General features: G+C 52.0%; 1 protein-coding gene across 1 annotated transcript in view; it reads right to left on the reverse strand.

Annotated features, from left to right (window-relative positions):
• Window positions 1–16097, reverse strand: part of SLIT1 (slit guidance ligand 1) — a 53352-nt gene that overhangs the window by 16058 nt on the left and 21197 nt on the right. Inside the window, exons 16-20 of the mRNA XM_047824679.1 lie at window positions 14803–14935; window positions 12367–12435; window positions 9814–9885; window positions 7297–7368; window positions 6378–6449 (exon numbers count right to left, since the gene is read on the reverse strand). Coding sequence (XP_047680635.1) covers window positions 6378–6449; window positions 7297–7368; window positions 9814–9885; window positions 12367–12435; window positions 14803–14935 — 418 coding nt within the window. The remainder of the gene's footprint in view (window positions 1–6377; window positions 6450–7296; window positions 7369–9813; window positions 9886–12366; window positions 12436–14802; window positions 14936–16097) is intronic.

A 16097-nucleotide genomic window follows, 5' to 3' on the forward strand; every position in this document is an offset into this window, starting at 1 on the left:
AAGTAATGGACATCTAGCTTACTGAGCAATGTCCCTGTTGCCAGGCATCCTGGTTGTTTCCAAAGGCAGCGAATACTCTTGTCTATGCTTCTTTGGGAGGTGTGAGCATTGCTCTAGAACAGGTGCCCAGAAGCAGGCTTCTACTTCTAGATCGCGGAGGATATGCATGCTGGGTGTTCATAGGCCCTCCAAAACGAGGTGGCATCGGTTCACACCCGCCTGCGGCATAAGGCCATGCCTGCTCCCTCCCATCCCCGCCCGACACCGACACCACACAGCCAACTCTGTAGGGTTTACCAACCAGCGGACAACTGCGGCATCTCACTCACAGCGGGAGATTTAGAGATGGGTCAGAGACAGGGCAGGGGAAGGTAGGGGGTAGAGTTCCTCGGCCTGGCAAATAGAAAAATCAGAGCCTGGGCCGGAGGTTCGTTTATATCAACGTTATTTTGAAAATATAAGGCCGTGTGACGTTAGCGAGACTGGGCTCATTTATTAAGCACCAAATAGACGCGCTGCCCTCTTCCACCTGTTTCTGGGCAGCAGAGAGGACGTGGACCCCCCCGAAGTGGCTCGGTCTGATGAAAGAAGCAGCAACCCTGAGCAGGAGTTCCCCAAAATAGCGCCGCTGACGACCGCGCAGTCTTACAAAGCGGCTGAGCGAGACCTGGACTGGGGCCGGCGCAGCTGCTCGCAGCCCGGTGACCTTGAGCAGCCCGCCTCACATCTCCGGGGCTCACTTTACGACGCGCTAAAGAGCCTGCAGCCTGGAGGAGGGCAGAAAGACAAGCACCAATAACCTAAAATGGGCACCAAGGGAATAACGCAGCGTGGAAAAGAAGGCCAGTTCAACCTTGACGTGTGTTTAATTTTTTCTGTCCTGATTTGCTGACAACATCCAGCCCGGCTCACAGGACAGCCGAGATGCCTTCCCTTTGCCACTGAACGGGGCCGGGGCCGCTCAGAGGTACAGGAAGCTGGGGTGCCTTGATTTTCTGACACTGCAGTGTGTTAACGGCAACAACAACAAAGTCTTTTTTAAAAAGCACAGGAATACCAAAAATTGTGCTCTAAAATGGTTACATGAACCAGAGTAATGTTTTTCACGTAAAAAGTGCAAGGTAATGCGATTATGTTATTCAAGAGGCAAATGTAGAATTTATTGTAAAATATGTTTTGTAATGCACCACAGGGGTGTGGTCTGGTAATGGGCCACGAATTTAAAGTGTACTACGAATGACTTTTTTCAAGTCCTGTAGCTCATTTCGCGGCCGAGGCCACTGTGACCGTGGATGCCTTGACAGGCCAGGATTGCCACAGTTCCAGTCCCCAGAGAGCAGCCCCTCAATAAATGGCAGGAACAGTGCGCCTCAAATCCAAGTGTCCCTTTCCGATTCTTCACATAAAAGAGAAATAAAGAATAACAGAAAGCACCAAAGTCGATATAAAGCTCTTCAAAAGTAAATTCCGGTGGGGCCAACACATTTTCCTTGTTTCTATGGAGAGCAGACTGGGAGCCACACCCGAATTCAACCTTTCACACTTTGGTTCGCCCAGAGGCTGGGGTTTTGAGACCACTTCAGTGGTTTCACCTGGGGGCCACTTTTCCCACCGGGTGTGACTGCGAGCTCGGTGTGGAGTGGCAAGTCACGGGCCCGGCTGAGTGAGGGCCGCGGTGGGGACCGCAGCCAGGCCGCTCGTCGATCCGAAAGGACTGTGGGTTCAGGCTGACACCCGGGCAAAAGTAGAAATAATCCTGTGTTGTTGATCTTTGGTGTATCTTGGAAATAGTTGAAACAGAAGATACTTGGTGTCTTCCTGCCAAGGCCCCGCTGGGCTTCCATTAACGGAACGGGGACCAAAATAGCTTTTCCTGTGCTGTTTCACAGAGCGGCCAACGGTAGAGTTTAGCACATACTGAAACTTCCACGTCTCCCTCACCTGAGCTATACCCCCTCCGCCCACCCTCCTCTCGGGCAATCTATTTGTGTGCATCACTGTCTCCCGCTGCACTGAGGCTCCCCGGGAGCAGGAACCACGACCCCCGCTGTGCCTGACACCCATTTGCGAACGAACACCTGCCAGGACCATGCAGAATGCACAAAGCGCACCGTGAAAGCAAAGGAAATGCAAAAAGAAAAGAGTTCCCCCATCATCCCAGAAATGTAACCAGTTTAATTTTTGTGGATTTCCTTCCAGTTCTTGTGTTCACACGTGTACCTCAGTGAAATCAGAGTATACAGTCTTCTTTATCCTGTGGTTTCATCAAATAGTGAATTGCGATGCTGTAATTACAATTAACTACTTGCTATTCTGTCCTGTGGGCATAGTATGATCTACCTAACCATTCCATATTTACTTTTTAAAGTTATTTATATTATGTTGAGAGAAAGAGGGCACACTTAGGTACTCAAACAGGGGAGGGGCTGAGAGAGAGAGAGACAGAAAGAATCCCAAGCAGGTTCTGAGCTGTCAGTGCAGAGCCTGACAGGGGGCTCAATCACATGAACTGTGAGATCATGATCAGAGCTGAAATCAAGAGTTGGACACTTAACTGTCTGAGCCACCCGGGTGCCCCACCATATTTACTTTTTCACACAGCATTCTTAGTGAATTCGGGATCTAGCTTCCCAGCACGCAGTAAATCAGACACAACAAAATGCCAGATTATAGAAATGATGAAAGATGTTGGAGAACCTTGGCACAGGATCTGGCACACAGTGAATATTTGTTGATGAAGAGACGGATGGATGGATGGATGGATGGATGGATGGATGGATGGACAAATGGATGAAAATTGAGCTAACTGCAAAGTAAATATAAAAGTAAACCACAGCAGAGCGAACCCAGGGCAGTGTGGATGCTTACAATCACTATGGCATATGGATCACAGTGGACCTTAGAAATAACCTTGGTACAGGAAAGAAAGAGGCCCAAAGAGAAGAATGAATTGTCTGGGATCCCACTGCAAGTCGATGGCAGAACAAGGAACCTAACGCCACACGTCCTGATTCCTGAAGTTCAAGGAGACTGAATGTGGTGGACCTCAGCCTCCACTGCACCTGCTCACCCCGCCTCCCACATACTGCTAGTGAAGAGGAGAGGCCCGGGCAAGAGTCACAGGAGGAACAGAGGGCACTCCAGGAGCCAGGGACTCCGGATGCTAACTCTTGGGCAACCCCTGACTTGTTACAGAGCCGTGGGTGCCTCCCCCCGCTTCAGATTGCACACGGCCCTTGTGAAGCCAAGCGGAATGCGGTGAGCCTACGCTGTCCTGGTACCACTCCCTGACTCCTTGCAAGTGCTCGAGAAATCCTTATGGAACAGCTACGGCTCTCCCGTGCGGGGCAGATGGTGGACACGTGTGTGCACACGTACACGTGTCCTCAGTACCGCGCGTGCACCCACACCTGAACACAAGCACACGCACGAGCCCCAGGCTGCTGCCTAGTTCCATTTGAGACCCTGGGTATGAAGGGCAGACCTTATTCGTGACGCTGCTTCACTGGAAGCTTTCTTTCATGCAGATGCTGCCCTGTAGAGAGAGGGGCTTGGATGCAGTGAACAAACACATCTAATCCGCAATGCCGACGCCCTGTTCTACAATTGCTGCTTAACGGATCTCTACCTCCTGCTTTATTTCTTCCAGATTGGATCTGGCTTTTTGGCTTGATGTCACTGTTCTCCTAAAGAAAGTCTGAATTTATAGATGCGTCTGGTTCAACAGTTGTTTGGCAGCTCTGGTTTTTTGTTTGTAGAAAACATGCTGTTTGTTCCCACCTCCCCCTTGAAAAACGAGGCCTCTAGATTTTGAGCTAGAGTCAAAATCGGAATGGACTTGGATATTGTTCAGTTTTCATCAGGAAGAAGGAAGGGTAGTCAGCTGCACACTTAAGTCCCAAGTACAGGAGATACGTGAAGGGGGAATCCAAAGGCAAGAAAGGTGGACCAGATGCTTGAAGAGGCCTTGCCTGGCAAGTGGTGTTGGGGACGTGGGCAGCTAAAGCAGGCCCTTGTCATAGCGAGGTGGGGGGGCGGTGAGGAAAGGCGCTACGTGGGCCCAGAGCAGGGCAGACCCTGGTGCCCGTGAAGACAAGCACAAATGCCCTCTGGAGAGAAGCGTCTCTAATTTAGGTCCTCAGAGTTCCAAACATCTGCAAAATCTGAGCTCACCACCACTAACTACCAAACGCAGATGGAAACACGGCCCTGTTGACCAGGAGTCACCGAGAGCAGTGATCCACACAGCCCCGGCCTGGCCTTTGTCTTGACCCACCATCTCCAGCCAGGCTCCCTCCTGCCTCATCCCATGCAGCCAGCCTCCACATGTCACCACAGCTTTCCAGTTTTCTGCGACTTAATTCTTCCACAATTCCCTTCTATCTGTAAAATAAAGTCCCAACTCTTTAGCGTGACACAAAAGGCCCTTCACAATGGAATTCAATGTTCCTTTCCAGATTCATCTCTTCCGACCCCATACTCCTTGCCCAACCAAGCCCTGTATGTCCTATGCTGGACAACACAGCATCCCTGAATATGTCATTTACTTTCTTGCCTTCTCGCCTCTGCCCATGCTGTTCCCTCCTCCTAGAAAGTCTTTCCCCATCTTCTCCAAATGGCAAAAGTGTGCAGTTCAGTAGCATCGATGAACACTCACAATGTTGTGCAACCATCACCACGATCTGGCTCTAAAACTCTTCATCACCCCAAACAGAAACTCTGTACCCACTGAATAAAAATCCCCCATTTACCCCCGCTCCCAGCACCTGTCAGCCATCATTCTCCTTTCTGTAGCTTTGATTTGACTTTCCTAGGCCTCGTATCGGTGGAATCATACGATGTTTGTCCTGTAACGTCTGGGTTATTTCACTTGGCATGTTTGCAAGGTTCATCCATGTTTGTCGCAGGTGACAGAGTTTCATTTCTTTTTAAGGCTGAATAAGATACCATTGTATGGGGGCGCCCGGGTGGCTCAGTTTGTTAAGTGTCTGACTCCAGCTCAGGTCATGATCTCACGGTTCATGAATTTGAGCCCCGCATCAGGCTCCCTGCTGTCAGCACAGAGCCTGCTTCCGATCCTCTGTCCCCCTCTCTTCCTGCCCTTATCCTGCTCGTTCTCTCTCTTCCAAAATAAACTTTAAAATTAAAAAAAAAGATCCCATTGTATGTCTATATCACATTATCCACTCATCCATCAATGGACACTTGAGTCCTTTCTGATTTTTGCCTATTGCGTGAATAACGCCGCTATGAACGTGGGTCGTACAAGTATCTGTTTTCAGATTTATTTGTTTGTTTGTTTAGAGCATTAATGAGGGAGGGGTAGCAGGAGAGGGAGAGAGACATGGGCTCAGTCTCATGACTGTGACATCATGACCTGAGCCGAAATCAAGAGTCAGACACTTAACCGACCGAGCCACCCAGGAGCCCCACGTATCTGTTTTGAGAATCTGCTTTCAATTATTTGGGGTACACACTTAGAAGTAGAATTGCCGGGTCACAGGGTAATTCCACATTTACCCTTGCGAGGAACTGGGCATACTGCTTTTTTTTTTTTTTAATTTTTTTTTTTTTAATGTTTATTTATTTTTGAGACAGAGAGAGACAGAGCATGAATGGGGGAGGGGCAGAGAGAGAGGGAGACACAGAATCGGAAGCAGGCTCCAGGCTCTGAGCCATCAGCCCAGAGCCCGATGCGGGGCTCGAACTCACAAACCGTGAGATCGTGACCTGAGCTGAAGTCGGACGCTCAACCGACTGAGCCACCCAGGCGCCCCTTTTTTTTTTTTTTTTAATTTTTTTTTTTAATCATACTGCTTTTTAAAAATCCACATAGTACTGCCAGCTACATGGTTTTGGAAGCAATTCTACATCTCATTATACCACTTCTTGGGGGCAGTAAATTTCCAGAGCTTATCCCCCACCCCGTGAAGGGAGAGGCCCAAGTGTCGTGTCTTGCTTAAGAGCATGGGCTTTCGAGACAGAAGACCCCAGCCCCCACCACCTATGCAACGTTGGGCAAGCTTCTCACACTTTCTGGGCCCGTTTCCCCGTGTGTAGGATAGGAATAATTGTGCCTATGCTGTAGGATCGCTGTGAGGACTAAATTAGCTGAGGCGGTCAATAAATGGCCATCGTCACTTTTATTACTGCGTATGAAGAACCGTTCTCAGATTCCATTGCTGTGTTGACGAAACACCGAATGTGTAAGAATCTGAGATGGGGAGCATCTGAAGTTCACAAGCTAAACTTGTTTCAGGGCAAAAGCCACAAACTTTGACAGTTACAGAAGATGGGGTGGGGGGGGGCATGTTTCTTGGAATACAAGTTCTTTTTAAATCCAAAGAGGCCTCGAGAATTGGGCGGGGGTTACTTACAGGTGAGACAGGGAGGTCACGTCTGTGAAGATGCCCTCTTGGAGGGTGGAGATGTCATTGCCATGCAGGGATCTGAGGAGAGAAGAGGCTGTCAGTGCCTCGCCCAGGGACAGAGACTTGAGAACTGATGGAGTGTGTCATGCTTATCCTTGGGTCTCGGTCAAGGTCAATGCTAGAGGGAGCCGGTGCCCCCCTCAGAGACCCCACCCTGCCGGCCACCAGGCCACCGGGCAAGGGAGAGGGAGCGCCCTTCTCAGGGACTTGTTTTTGCCATCACAAATAACTCAAAGCACCATTTCCGTTTACATGACAAATGGAACGCAAGGCCCTGACCCTGTGCCCTCCCTCACTCCGCCAGCAAGTCTGGGTGGGGGGGAGGTAGGGGGGGAAGGTTCTTCTTGGTAAAAAAAAAAAAAAAAAAAAAAAAAAAAGTTACTATGGCAAGCCGTAGATTGGGGATAAAGAATGCACCGTGCCCCAGGCAGGGCTGCCGGAGGATTCATGCAGATACTTGAGAGGCCTTCATAACAGCCGTGACAGAGGACTTTGATCACAGGGCAAAAAGTCCCAGTGGGAATTCTTAGGAAAGGTTCACAAATCTCCTGCCAACAATCTCCACTGGAACCGGAAACTCACATGCAAACAAGAGGCTACCTTATCTTGGATGCTCCCACCTCCCATTGCTCCCCCAAAACACAAAGTGGGGCAGACAGCAACCCCCATTTCTCAGAGTTTTCCGTTCACTCTTCAGCCTCCATGAGGGGCTTGAATGGAAATGGACAGGCCTCCCAGCTTTGGACACCGTTGGCTCTGCTGGGGCCACAGACATGGAGACATTTCTACCCACCAGGTGGGCTGCAGGTCCTCCGTGGGGTGGGTCTCTTTAGAGGAATTAAGAATGAAGAACGGGGAGACTTACAGCAGGCGCAGGGAGCGCAGCCCCTGGAAGGCCAGCGGAGGGATGCACTGGAGGGCGTTGTAGCTGAGAATCCTGTGGGATGAGAGGGAGGGTGAGGGAGGGAGCAGGACAGGGGTGGGGGGCACCATGTTGCTGACCAGGCCCTTGCAGGCTGGCTCAGCAGCAAAATGAGGGAGGCCTGAGCGTGGAAGAGGGTGTGGGCTGAGCTCCTGGCCTAGTCAGCCCTGTGACCCGGGCCTGTCCCCTAACCCTTTTATGCCTCTCAGCTCCCTCAGCGGCAGAGCAGGGACAAAAACAATGACAACTTGATAGGGTTTTTCTGTGGGTAAGGGGAGATGGCCCAGGTGAAGCCCTCAGCGCGGTGCCCGGCTCCCAGGGAGGCCTCAGTAAGGAGACTGGGTGCACTTCCTCGTGGAGGCCACTCCAGCAAGGGCCAGAGGCAGGGTCCCCGTGAAGTGGACACCGGACCAGGACCTGCCTCACTTCCAGAGTGGACCGGTGAGGTCCAGGCCCAGCTAGTAATCTAACATTGGGAAGCTGTGGTGGTGACGAGGGCACCATGACTACCCCCGTCGTAAAGATGGGGAAACTGAGGCCCTGCAAGGTGAAAGAACTTCGCCAGGGTGGCGTAATTAAGTCAGTAAGCTGGGTTTTTAATTCAGCTTCTCAGTTTCCAGAGTCCACAGGCTAACCCACTCTCCCCAAATGCTTCCAAATAAATGAATCCACCAAGGGCAGATGGGCAGGTTGACAACAAGGGAGGTGATACTCGTGATAGCTCCAGATGTCCGTCAGCAGAGGGACAGGGACACTCCGGTGCAGCCATACAGTGGGACATCACTAGTCGCTGACAAGAAGGAAGGAACTACCCATACGTGCGGTGACATGGGGGAATTTCGGAGTAACTGTGTGGGTTGAAAGATGCCGAACAAAAAGGAGTATCGTTGCACGATCCCAAACATGCAAAACCCTAGGCGATGCAGACTCACCCACAGAGCCGAATGGTGGCGGCCCTGGGATGGGGGTGCTGGGAGGGGCCGGGCAGAGGGTGTGAGGAGGCTTCTGGGGGTGACGGAAGGGGTCTCTGTGTTCGTTGTGGTGATGGTTCCAAGGACGTGAATGTAAGTCAGGATGTATCCTTATTTGCCGTAAGCATGTACAGTTTCTTTTATGCTGACTGTACCTCACTAGGGCTATTTTCAAATAATAATGAGAGCAGGCGTGTGCTCCTGTCACAGGAATGGGTTCTGTTTCCCCCGGCAGCTGCCGGAACCACTGAGACCGGGACTTCTCAGCCCGGCACTACCAACAATTCTTTGTTGGGGGGCTGCCCTGGGCATTTTACGGTGTGTAGGGGTAAAATCCTGGCCTCTGCCCACAAGGTGTTGGGGGCTTCGCCTGCCCCTGCTCTAGCTTTGACCCCCGAAAATGCTTCAGACATTGCCAGACGGCCCCTGGTGGGCAGGATCTCCCTGGCTGACGGCAGCTTCACATCCAGTCTCACAAAGACTTCGAAATGGGAACCAGTTGATGAGAAGACTCTGGAGCAAGTAAGTGCAGGTGGGTAACCTAGAACCAGAATTTCATGGCCTCGGGCCCACCTTCTGCTCCTGGGGGTCTGGCTGGGTCACGACCCCATCCTTTTTTGGGGGTACTGGCTCTAATGTTGGACCACGGTGGAGCCCAAGGGAAAGTTCTTAGGTTCTTGGCACATTGTCTGTAAAATGAGGTGTGGAGAAGGGGAGTGAGATACCCCCGTAAGCTGCAGGCCAGTATACGGGCCGCTTGTTATTCTTTCCAACTGATTGCTTGGCATGTAATTAAAGCGATCGTTAAAACAACTCAGAATATGGGCACAAAAGTGTTCGGAAGCACCGTTCACAATAGTTCGAACTGGAAACAACCCCACTATCCATCCGTAGTGAGACGGGTAAGGAAGGTATGGCATATTCCCACAAAGGAATACCACACAGCAGTCAAAATGACCAGACCGCGGCTTCACGTGAGTGGACCTCGCAAACATAATGCTACATAAAATAAGCCAGGTACAAAAAAAAAATACATCCTGTATGATTCAATTTACATAAAAATAAAACTGCTTTGTGTAGAAGTGCATATGTAGATGGCGGTGCTATAAAGAAAATCAAAGACATGATCACCATAAAAGTCAGGGGAGGGACTTCCTGGAGACGGTGGGGAGGGGGGAACGAATGATCAAGAAGGGGCTGGGGGAAGGACTTTTGGGCGTGCTGTGTTCCATTTTGTGCCTGAGGTATTTACACATGTGCTAGCTTTATGGTTATTTGTTAAATTGTATTTTATATTTTTTTGCATTTTTCTGTATGTATGCTATATTTCACAATAAAAAAAAAATTTGGTTTTGTTTTTTTTTTTCTTTTTGGCTGGCGAGGCCAGGCACACTCCCTGGTAGATGAAGAGTGACCAGTGGGGCTTGGAGAAAGTCTCGGTGACGCAGCGCGCGTGCCCTCTCTCCACCTCCCCACCACTGGGACTCACAGAGTGGTCAGCTGGCTCATGTTGGTGAAGGAGGAGTTGCTCAAGGAACTGATCTTGTTGTTACTCAAGTCCCTGGAAAAGACAAAAGCATCACTGCTTAGAAGAAAGAAGAACCCAATCCTGGCTCTCTGCTACAGGCTCCTCCGCTCCCCCACTCTGTCCATGCCCCCCCACCCGGCCATTCCCCCCCCCCCCCCCCCCCCCCGCCTCCCGCCCCAGCCAGGTGGCTGCAGGGGCTTGGGGTGGTGGTAGAGAGGGGCACTTGGTTCACAAATAGTTACTGCCCTCTGCTCTGCTCCCTAAACTCCCACTGCGTCCTCAGGGCTACATGTTTCCATTGCCTTTCCCCACCCCACCCCTGGCCCCCACAAGGACAGACTGGCTCATGCCCCCTTCCACTGTGGAAATGCTCCCACCAAGGAACTACCAGATCTAGTGGGCTCTGTGCTTTCTCTCTAGCTAGTACTTCACACAGGCTCCTTCCGTGGCTCTCCTACCGTCCTACCAAGGGGACAATAACCACCTTTTTTCAAATGAAGCAGGGTGATCAAGTACCCTCCCCCCCGCCGTCACAACTGATACCCCTCTTCTCAAACCTCCTTTCAAACCCCATCCATCCTCAGACACCTGTCTTCCCACACCACCACCACCCCACCTCCCTGGCCGTGCCTCCTCCATCTCTTGGTAAAGCTTCTTTCCCAGACAACCCTACCTTCTTGACCCTCTTCCTTTAGTCCACTCTGGGAGCCTCGGGAAGCTCCTGGCTTCACTCCCCACCACGTGCAACAGTGCCCTCGCCTCTGAACTCCCCTCCAGAGACAGTCCAGCTCCAGTCCACATCTTGCACTTTTCCTACCCCCTACCCACCTAGTCCACAGCCCCAAGGACCCAGAAACACTGCCCTAACTGACCCCGCCCCCTAGCTCCTCTCTCTCAGCCTCCTCCTTCATTTCTGCTTACTCAAGCCATGTCTTTTCCTGGCTTCTGTCTCAGACTTGTATCTCATCTCTCCCCTAAATTTGCCCCCTTTCTATCCATCTTCCACACGGGCGGGCACCACCTCAATCTTTCTAAGACACAAATCTGACTAGGTCACTTCTCTGCCAAATCCCACAGTGGCTCTCATTTGCCTAAAAAATTATCCCAGCCACCTGCTAGGTGCTCCCGGCTCCGGCCCACCTCTCCCTCACTGCCTCCCACGTGCCTGGCATAGATTTGCTACACTTCCTGAAATTCTCTTGCCCCTGTTCCCTCTGCCTACTGGCGAGTTCTGCCTCTGCCCTGGCCCCCACACGTGCCCTGACTTCATTTCCTCTTAGTAAATGTTCCTCTAACTCGTTTAAGACCGGTCTATTGTTCTCAGGCCACACTGTAGTTCTTCTCTGAGCTCTCGGCACACCGCGTGGTCCCTGCTTCTGATTGGCAAGGACTGGCCCCACATCGGCCCTCTCTCCCTCCTTTCCTCCCAAAGGTATCCAAGCCACCAGTGTAGCTGCCTCAAATTAGACCAGAGAAAAGCCATCTATGTCTTTGCTACTCTGTCACCAGCCACCAAATCACTGCCTTCCTCCCACCCCTCACACCATTGGAACAGTCAAAACACATCTGCTAGGTCTTTAGGTAAAGACAGATCCATTGGAGCTTCAAGATTCTGTGCTACTCAAAGTAGCCAGTCCCTGAACTGAATGTCCCACAACAAGGACCTTGTGCCAAAGTGCAGTCACCTATGACGCTAAACACACAACTTAGTTTAGCGAATGCTTTTTTCATAGTGACACTTCTCAGTGATGGAAGCAAGACACTGATTTACATTCTGGTGCAAGTTTCTTATCTAATTGTGGACCCATTACAAACAGTTCTCTAGTGACCATTGGTCTATAGACCACACTTTGAGTAGTAGTACTGCTCCAAGCCAAACTAACATGGAATGTTCTCTGGACTTCTTTTTGGGAGAATCTAGCCAATAAGCACACCAAGACAATTGGAGAGAGGTGTTAATTAGGTTGGAGAGATGAGAAGAAATGAAGTTTATTCTGAGGCTTAGTTCATATATTTTCATGGAGTGGAAAGGCTCAAAGGTGTAAATAACAGAAAAAGAGATGTTAGCCTGAAGAAAAACTTAGGCACTGATGTATATTTGTAGCTGTCGTATTTCATGTTTGGTTTAGGGGCCAAGGATGGACTGCGTTTTCCATCAGCCTCTACTTCTGCTCTGGCCCCCTTCCTTTACCAGGATGACCCTCATTAACAATAATTCTCAGCCCACATGGAGACTTGGGGTGACAGGCTAGGGAGAAGTGGACAGGGTCCAACTCAAGGGAGCCAGGAACCATGCCATTCCCAAGCATGGCCACTAGGTGGCAACACAGTTCTACGCACTGACATTCAGGGAGGGAAGGGGCAAAATAAAAACCAGATGACCTGGAAGCTGAGTGGTAGGGAATTCCAGAAAAGCTGGAGCCAGAGGGTCAGATACCAGTGCGCCCCCCCCCCCCCCCGCCCCCGCCATCCTCTAAGGCAGGCTTGGGATCCTCGAGAGGCCCGAATACTCACACAAGCTGCAGGTACTTGAAGGTAGACAGCTGTCCCGGAACCAGGGTGAACTGGTTCCCATCCAAGTAACTACAGGACAGAACACAACAGTTAGTGCGGTGCTAGGGGAGCCTCCCCTGCAGCCAGGGCCTTCTAGTTCCTCTCCTCTCCTACATGCAGACCACACAATTGGCCCAGAATTACTAACTGGAGGAGAAAAGATGCAGTTTCTTAGGCATTTGGGTAGATGCCACCCAAAGAACTCGGTAAAAGCTCTGATACACAAAGCCTCCCTTGGCTTCCTTTCTGCCCCTGCCTCGCCCTCTCAGCCTCCTCCCTGTTGGCGGGCGCTACCCAGGGCTCAATGCTGGGCTCCTCTCTCTCCCCTCTCTGCCCTGCAGTTTTCTTGGCCAGACGGGTCGGATCTGCCACTAGTCCCCTCAGGTCCACCTGCCAGGCCCCTCACCAGCTAGCAAGGCCCTCCCTCCACCTGCTGGCTGATCCCGTGGGAGCCCCAGACCCAAACCTGCCCAAACCTGACCTCAGGGCTTTCACACCCAAACTGGTTCCCCTGACCCCCTCAGCATCACACCATGATCCTAACCACCCAGGCTCAGGACCCTCAAGGTGACTCTCCTACTCACTCAACAGCACCCCACAGCTGCTGACTCTCCTGCCACTGGTCTCTGCTCATGTGCTGTGTTCCGCTCTCACATCTCCCCTGAATGCACACTGTCACCCACGCCTGGACTCCTCAGCTGCCTCCGTCTGTTCCTCCACCTTGGCCTCCCTTCTGGGACCCACTATACACACTGCTGCCCAAGTTGTTGTCCTCAATGCCAAGCTAACCAAAGGTCCTTGTAACATTCCCTAAGGTGCCCCATGTCTACAAGGTGGAGCTTGGGATTCAAGATGCTGTGAAGGTCCCCTATCCCCCCAGACATCCTCGCTGAGCAGGGATCCAAGGGCCAGGAGCTGAAACCCTCGTTGGGCTCCCTGTCCAGGACCCCCACCGACTGCAGCCCTCAGGATGGCTCGCCACCACCCCCAAAGATCCAGAGAGCAGCAAAATCAGGGCTTTACTCATCCTGACCCATCACTCTGGGTCATGCAAAGTGACTTCCCACCCATCTCACGTGATCCTCTCAATGGCTCTTCTCAACACACCCTAGTGGCCCCACTTAAGAGCTGGGAAAACGGAGGCCTAGAGAAGTCAAGTGATTTTCCCAGCCTCTGAACTTCAGCATCCTTAGTCAAAGAAGCCAGGCTGTTCCACCTGTCACATTATGCTCAGGGTGGCCAGGAGGCACCAAGGAGGAAGCAGGACACTAACACCATGATAGAAAACTGGGCGAGGGACACAGGACAAGGACTGCAGTGGTTGGTGTGCCTGTAAAGAAACAGCCTGCCTCGCCAGTAATGAAAGAAACACAAATGGGGGCGCCTGGGTGGCTCAGTCGGTTAAGCGTCCGACTTCAGCCCGGGTCACGATCTCGAGGTCCGTGAGTTCGAGCCCCACGTCGGGCTCTGGGCTGATGGCCTGCTTCTGATTCTGTGTCTCCCTCTCTCTCTGCCCCTCCCCCGTTCATGCTCTGTCTCTCTCTGTCTCAAAAATAAATAAACGTTAAAAAAAGAAAATTAAAAAAAAAAAAAAAAGAAACACAAATGAAAAGCTCACACCCTCCCCACAGGGAAGGAAAAGCGCAACTACGGAGGCCTGGAGGGACCAATCCCAGGGGACAGGACGAGTCGGGGACGGACCACAGCCTCTTATTTGGGGGTGTCAGTGGAAGAAGCCCAGCTCTCCTCTGTCTGTCACTCACACTGACATCCATGCCCCCACGTAGGCTCAGATACCACATCCAAATCAGCACAGGTTTTAGCGCATGATGCCCAGTATGGACAGCGGGGGTGGCCACGAAGGCCATTTCCACACCCGGCCAGCTGGGGCGCGAGGACGATGGCTTTTCTGGAAGGCCATGATGCAAAAGGCAGCAAGTGCCCTAGCAATGCAGCGCTCTTTGACGAGCAGCCTCACTGAAGGGATGTTTACCTCGGGGACTTTTTTTAATAGCGAAACATTGGCAACAACTCTCCAACAAAGGGGGATTTGTTACATAGATCATAGTAGATTCGCGTGGTAGCGTCATGCGTGGCCAGCGAAAACAAACTTGTGTGAGAGTTTTCATGACGGAGGGGATGCTCACAAGCTGCGGTGAAGCGGCCAACATAAGGTTACTTCTTATTTTAAAAGCAGGCCTCAGCTTAAAGCGAGCAAGCGCTCGCCGTGGGAGACTCATGCCATCAGGTGACTGCAGAGGGGGGTCCGACAGAAGCTCAAAGGCTTCCTGGAACCAGTGTCTCCCGCGACACCCTCGCTCCAAGCCCTAACCAGCTGTTCTTGGTGACCTTGTCCCCCCCCCCCCCCCCCCCCCCGTCAGGCCTGGGGCTACTCACAGTTCCGTGACATTCTTGGGGATGCCTTTTGGCAGGACCTGGAGGTGCTTGTTGCTGCATCGGACCACCGTGTCCAGGCAGGCACATTCCTGGGGGCACTGGGGGCGGGGCAGGCAGCCCCCCTCCTCCTGGCCTGGGGAGGAAGGCGCGAAGCCACGTCAGTGAGGGGACAGGCCTTCTTAGGGCCTCTTATACCTGGGGCGTGCTCTGGGTATCTCAGAACAGAAGCCCCTCTCTGACACTACCCCAGGCACTGGTAAGTCCCCTCTTGGCTGCACGCCTTCCTCACTAGGAACGAAGCCCCTTGGACCATTTCAAGGTTAAGATGGGTCTTGGGTCAATTTCTTCTGCCTCAGGTCCAAGGTGGACCTCAGCACAGCAGGAGGACGGCAACCATACCATTTCTTGAGCACCTACTAAGTGCCAGACAATATGTCGAACAGGATCTCTTTAACGATGCAGAAAGGATGCCAGCACCACGGGGACAGAGACTGGTCTCTGCTTTTTTGCTCACAGAAGGAGCCCAGCACCTAGAGCAGGGGCTGGCACACAGGAGTCCTCAAAACAGATCAGCTAAATGAACCCATGAATGGTCTTATACTTTACTGAGAGCCGGAGAGGTTACATAACTTGTTCGGCTCGGAAGGCTGGTCAGAGACAACGCAGCGTCTGTACCCCCATCTGGCCGACACAGACTCTGAGCACCTTCTATCACACCTCCTTCATTTATTCACTCATCTACCCAGTAAATATTCCTCCCTTCTGACTGGGTGCAGGCGGAACAATAAGGACACCACGGTAGGAGCCGCTGAGGGCACTAGGAAGCAGGTGACAGAGACTATCAGTTACGGAGGGCAGCTGTGTGCAGGCGTCGTGAACTCCCTGAATCCTCAAAACATCTCTCCGGTGGATGTGCTATCAGCTCATCGCAGAGATGAGAAGACTAAGGGCAGAGTGGTTAAGTAAGGGGCCCAAGGTCCCCCAGCCTGAAAGAGGGGCACGGGCCTGGAATCTAAGCCGGCTGCTCTCCACCACTTCAGTCTACTGCAGCAACATCTCAAAAGTGCTCCTGGCCCTTCCCCTCCAGGGAGCCCCTCTGAGGGGGGGAGCCTCGCACGTGCACAGAGTCGCCTGCCAGGATGCACGGACATGACAGCAGAGCTCTGGAAGGTCACCCAGCGGAACACTGACCGGGAGTCATTCCAGGACCGGGAAGTTGGAACAGGCCAACACTGGTGATCTTTTTACTCTTCTGGATTGTGTGTTGTTTTTTTAAGCAAATGGTAATGCTTCAC

This window comes from Prionailurus viverrinus, chromosome D2, assembly GCF_022837055.1.
Source record: "Prionailurus viverrinus isolate Anna chromosome D2, UM_Priviv_1.0, whole genome shotgun sequence".
In the NCBI taxonomy this organism is placed as follows: Eukaryota; Metazoa; Chordata; class Mammalia; order Carnivora; family Felidae; genus Prionailurus; species Prionailurus viverrinus.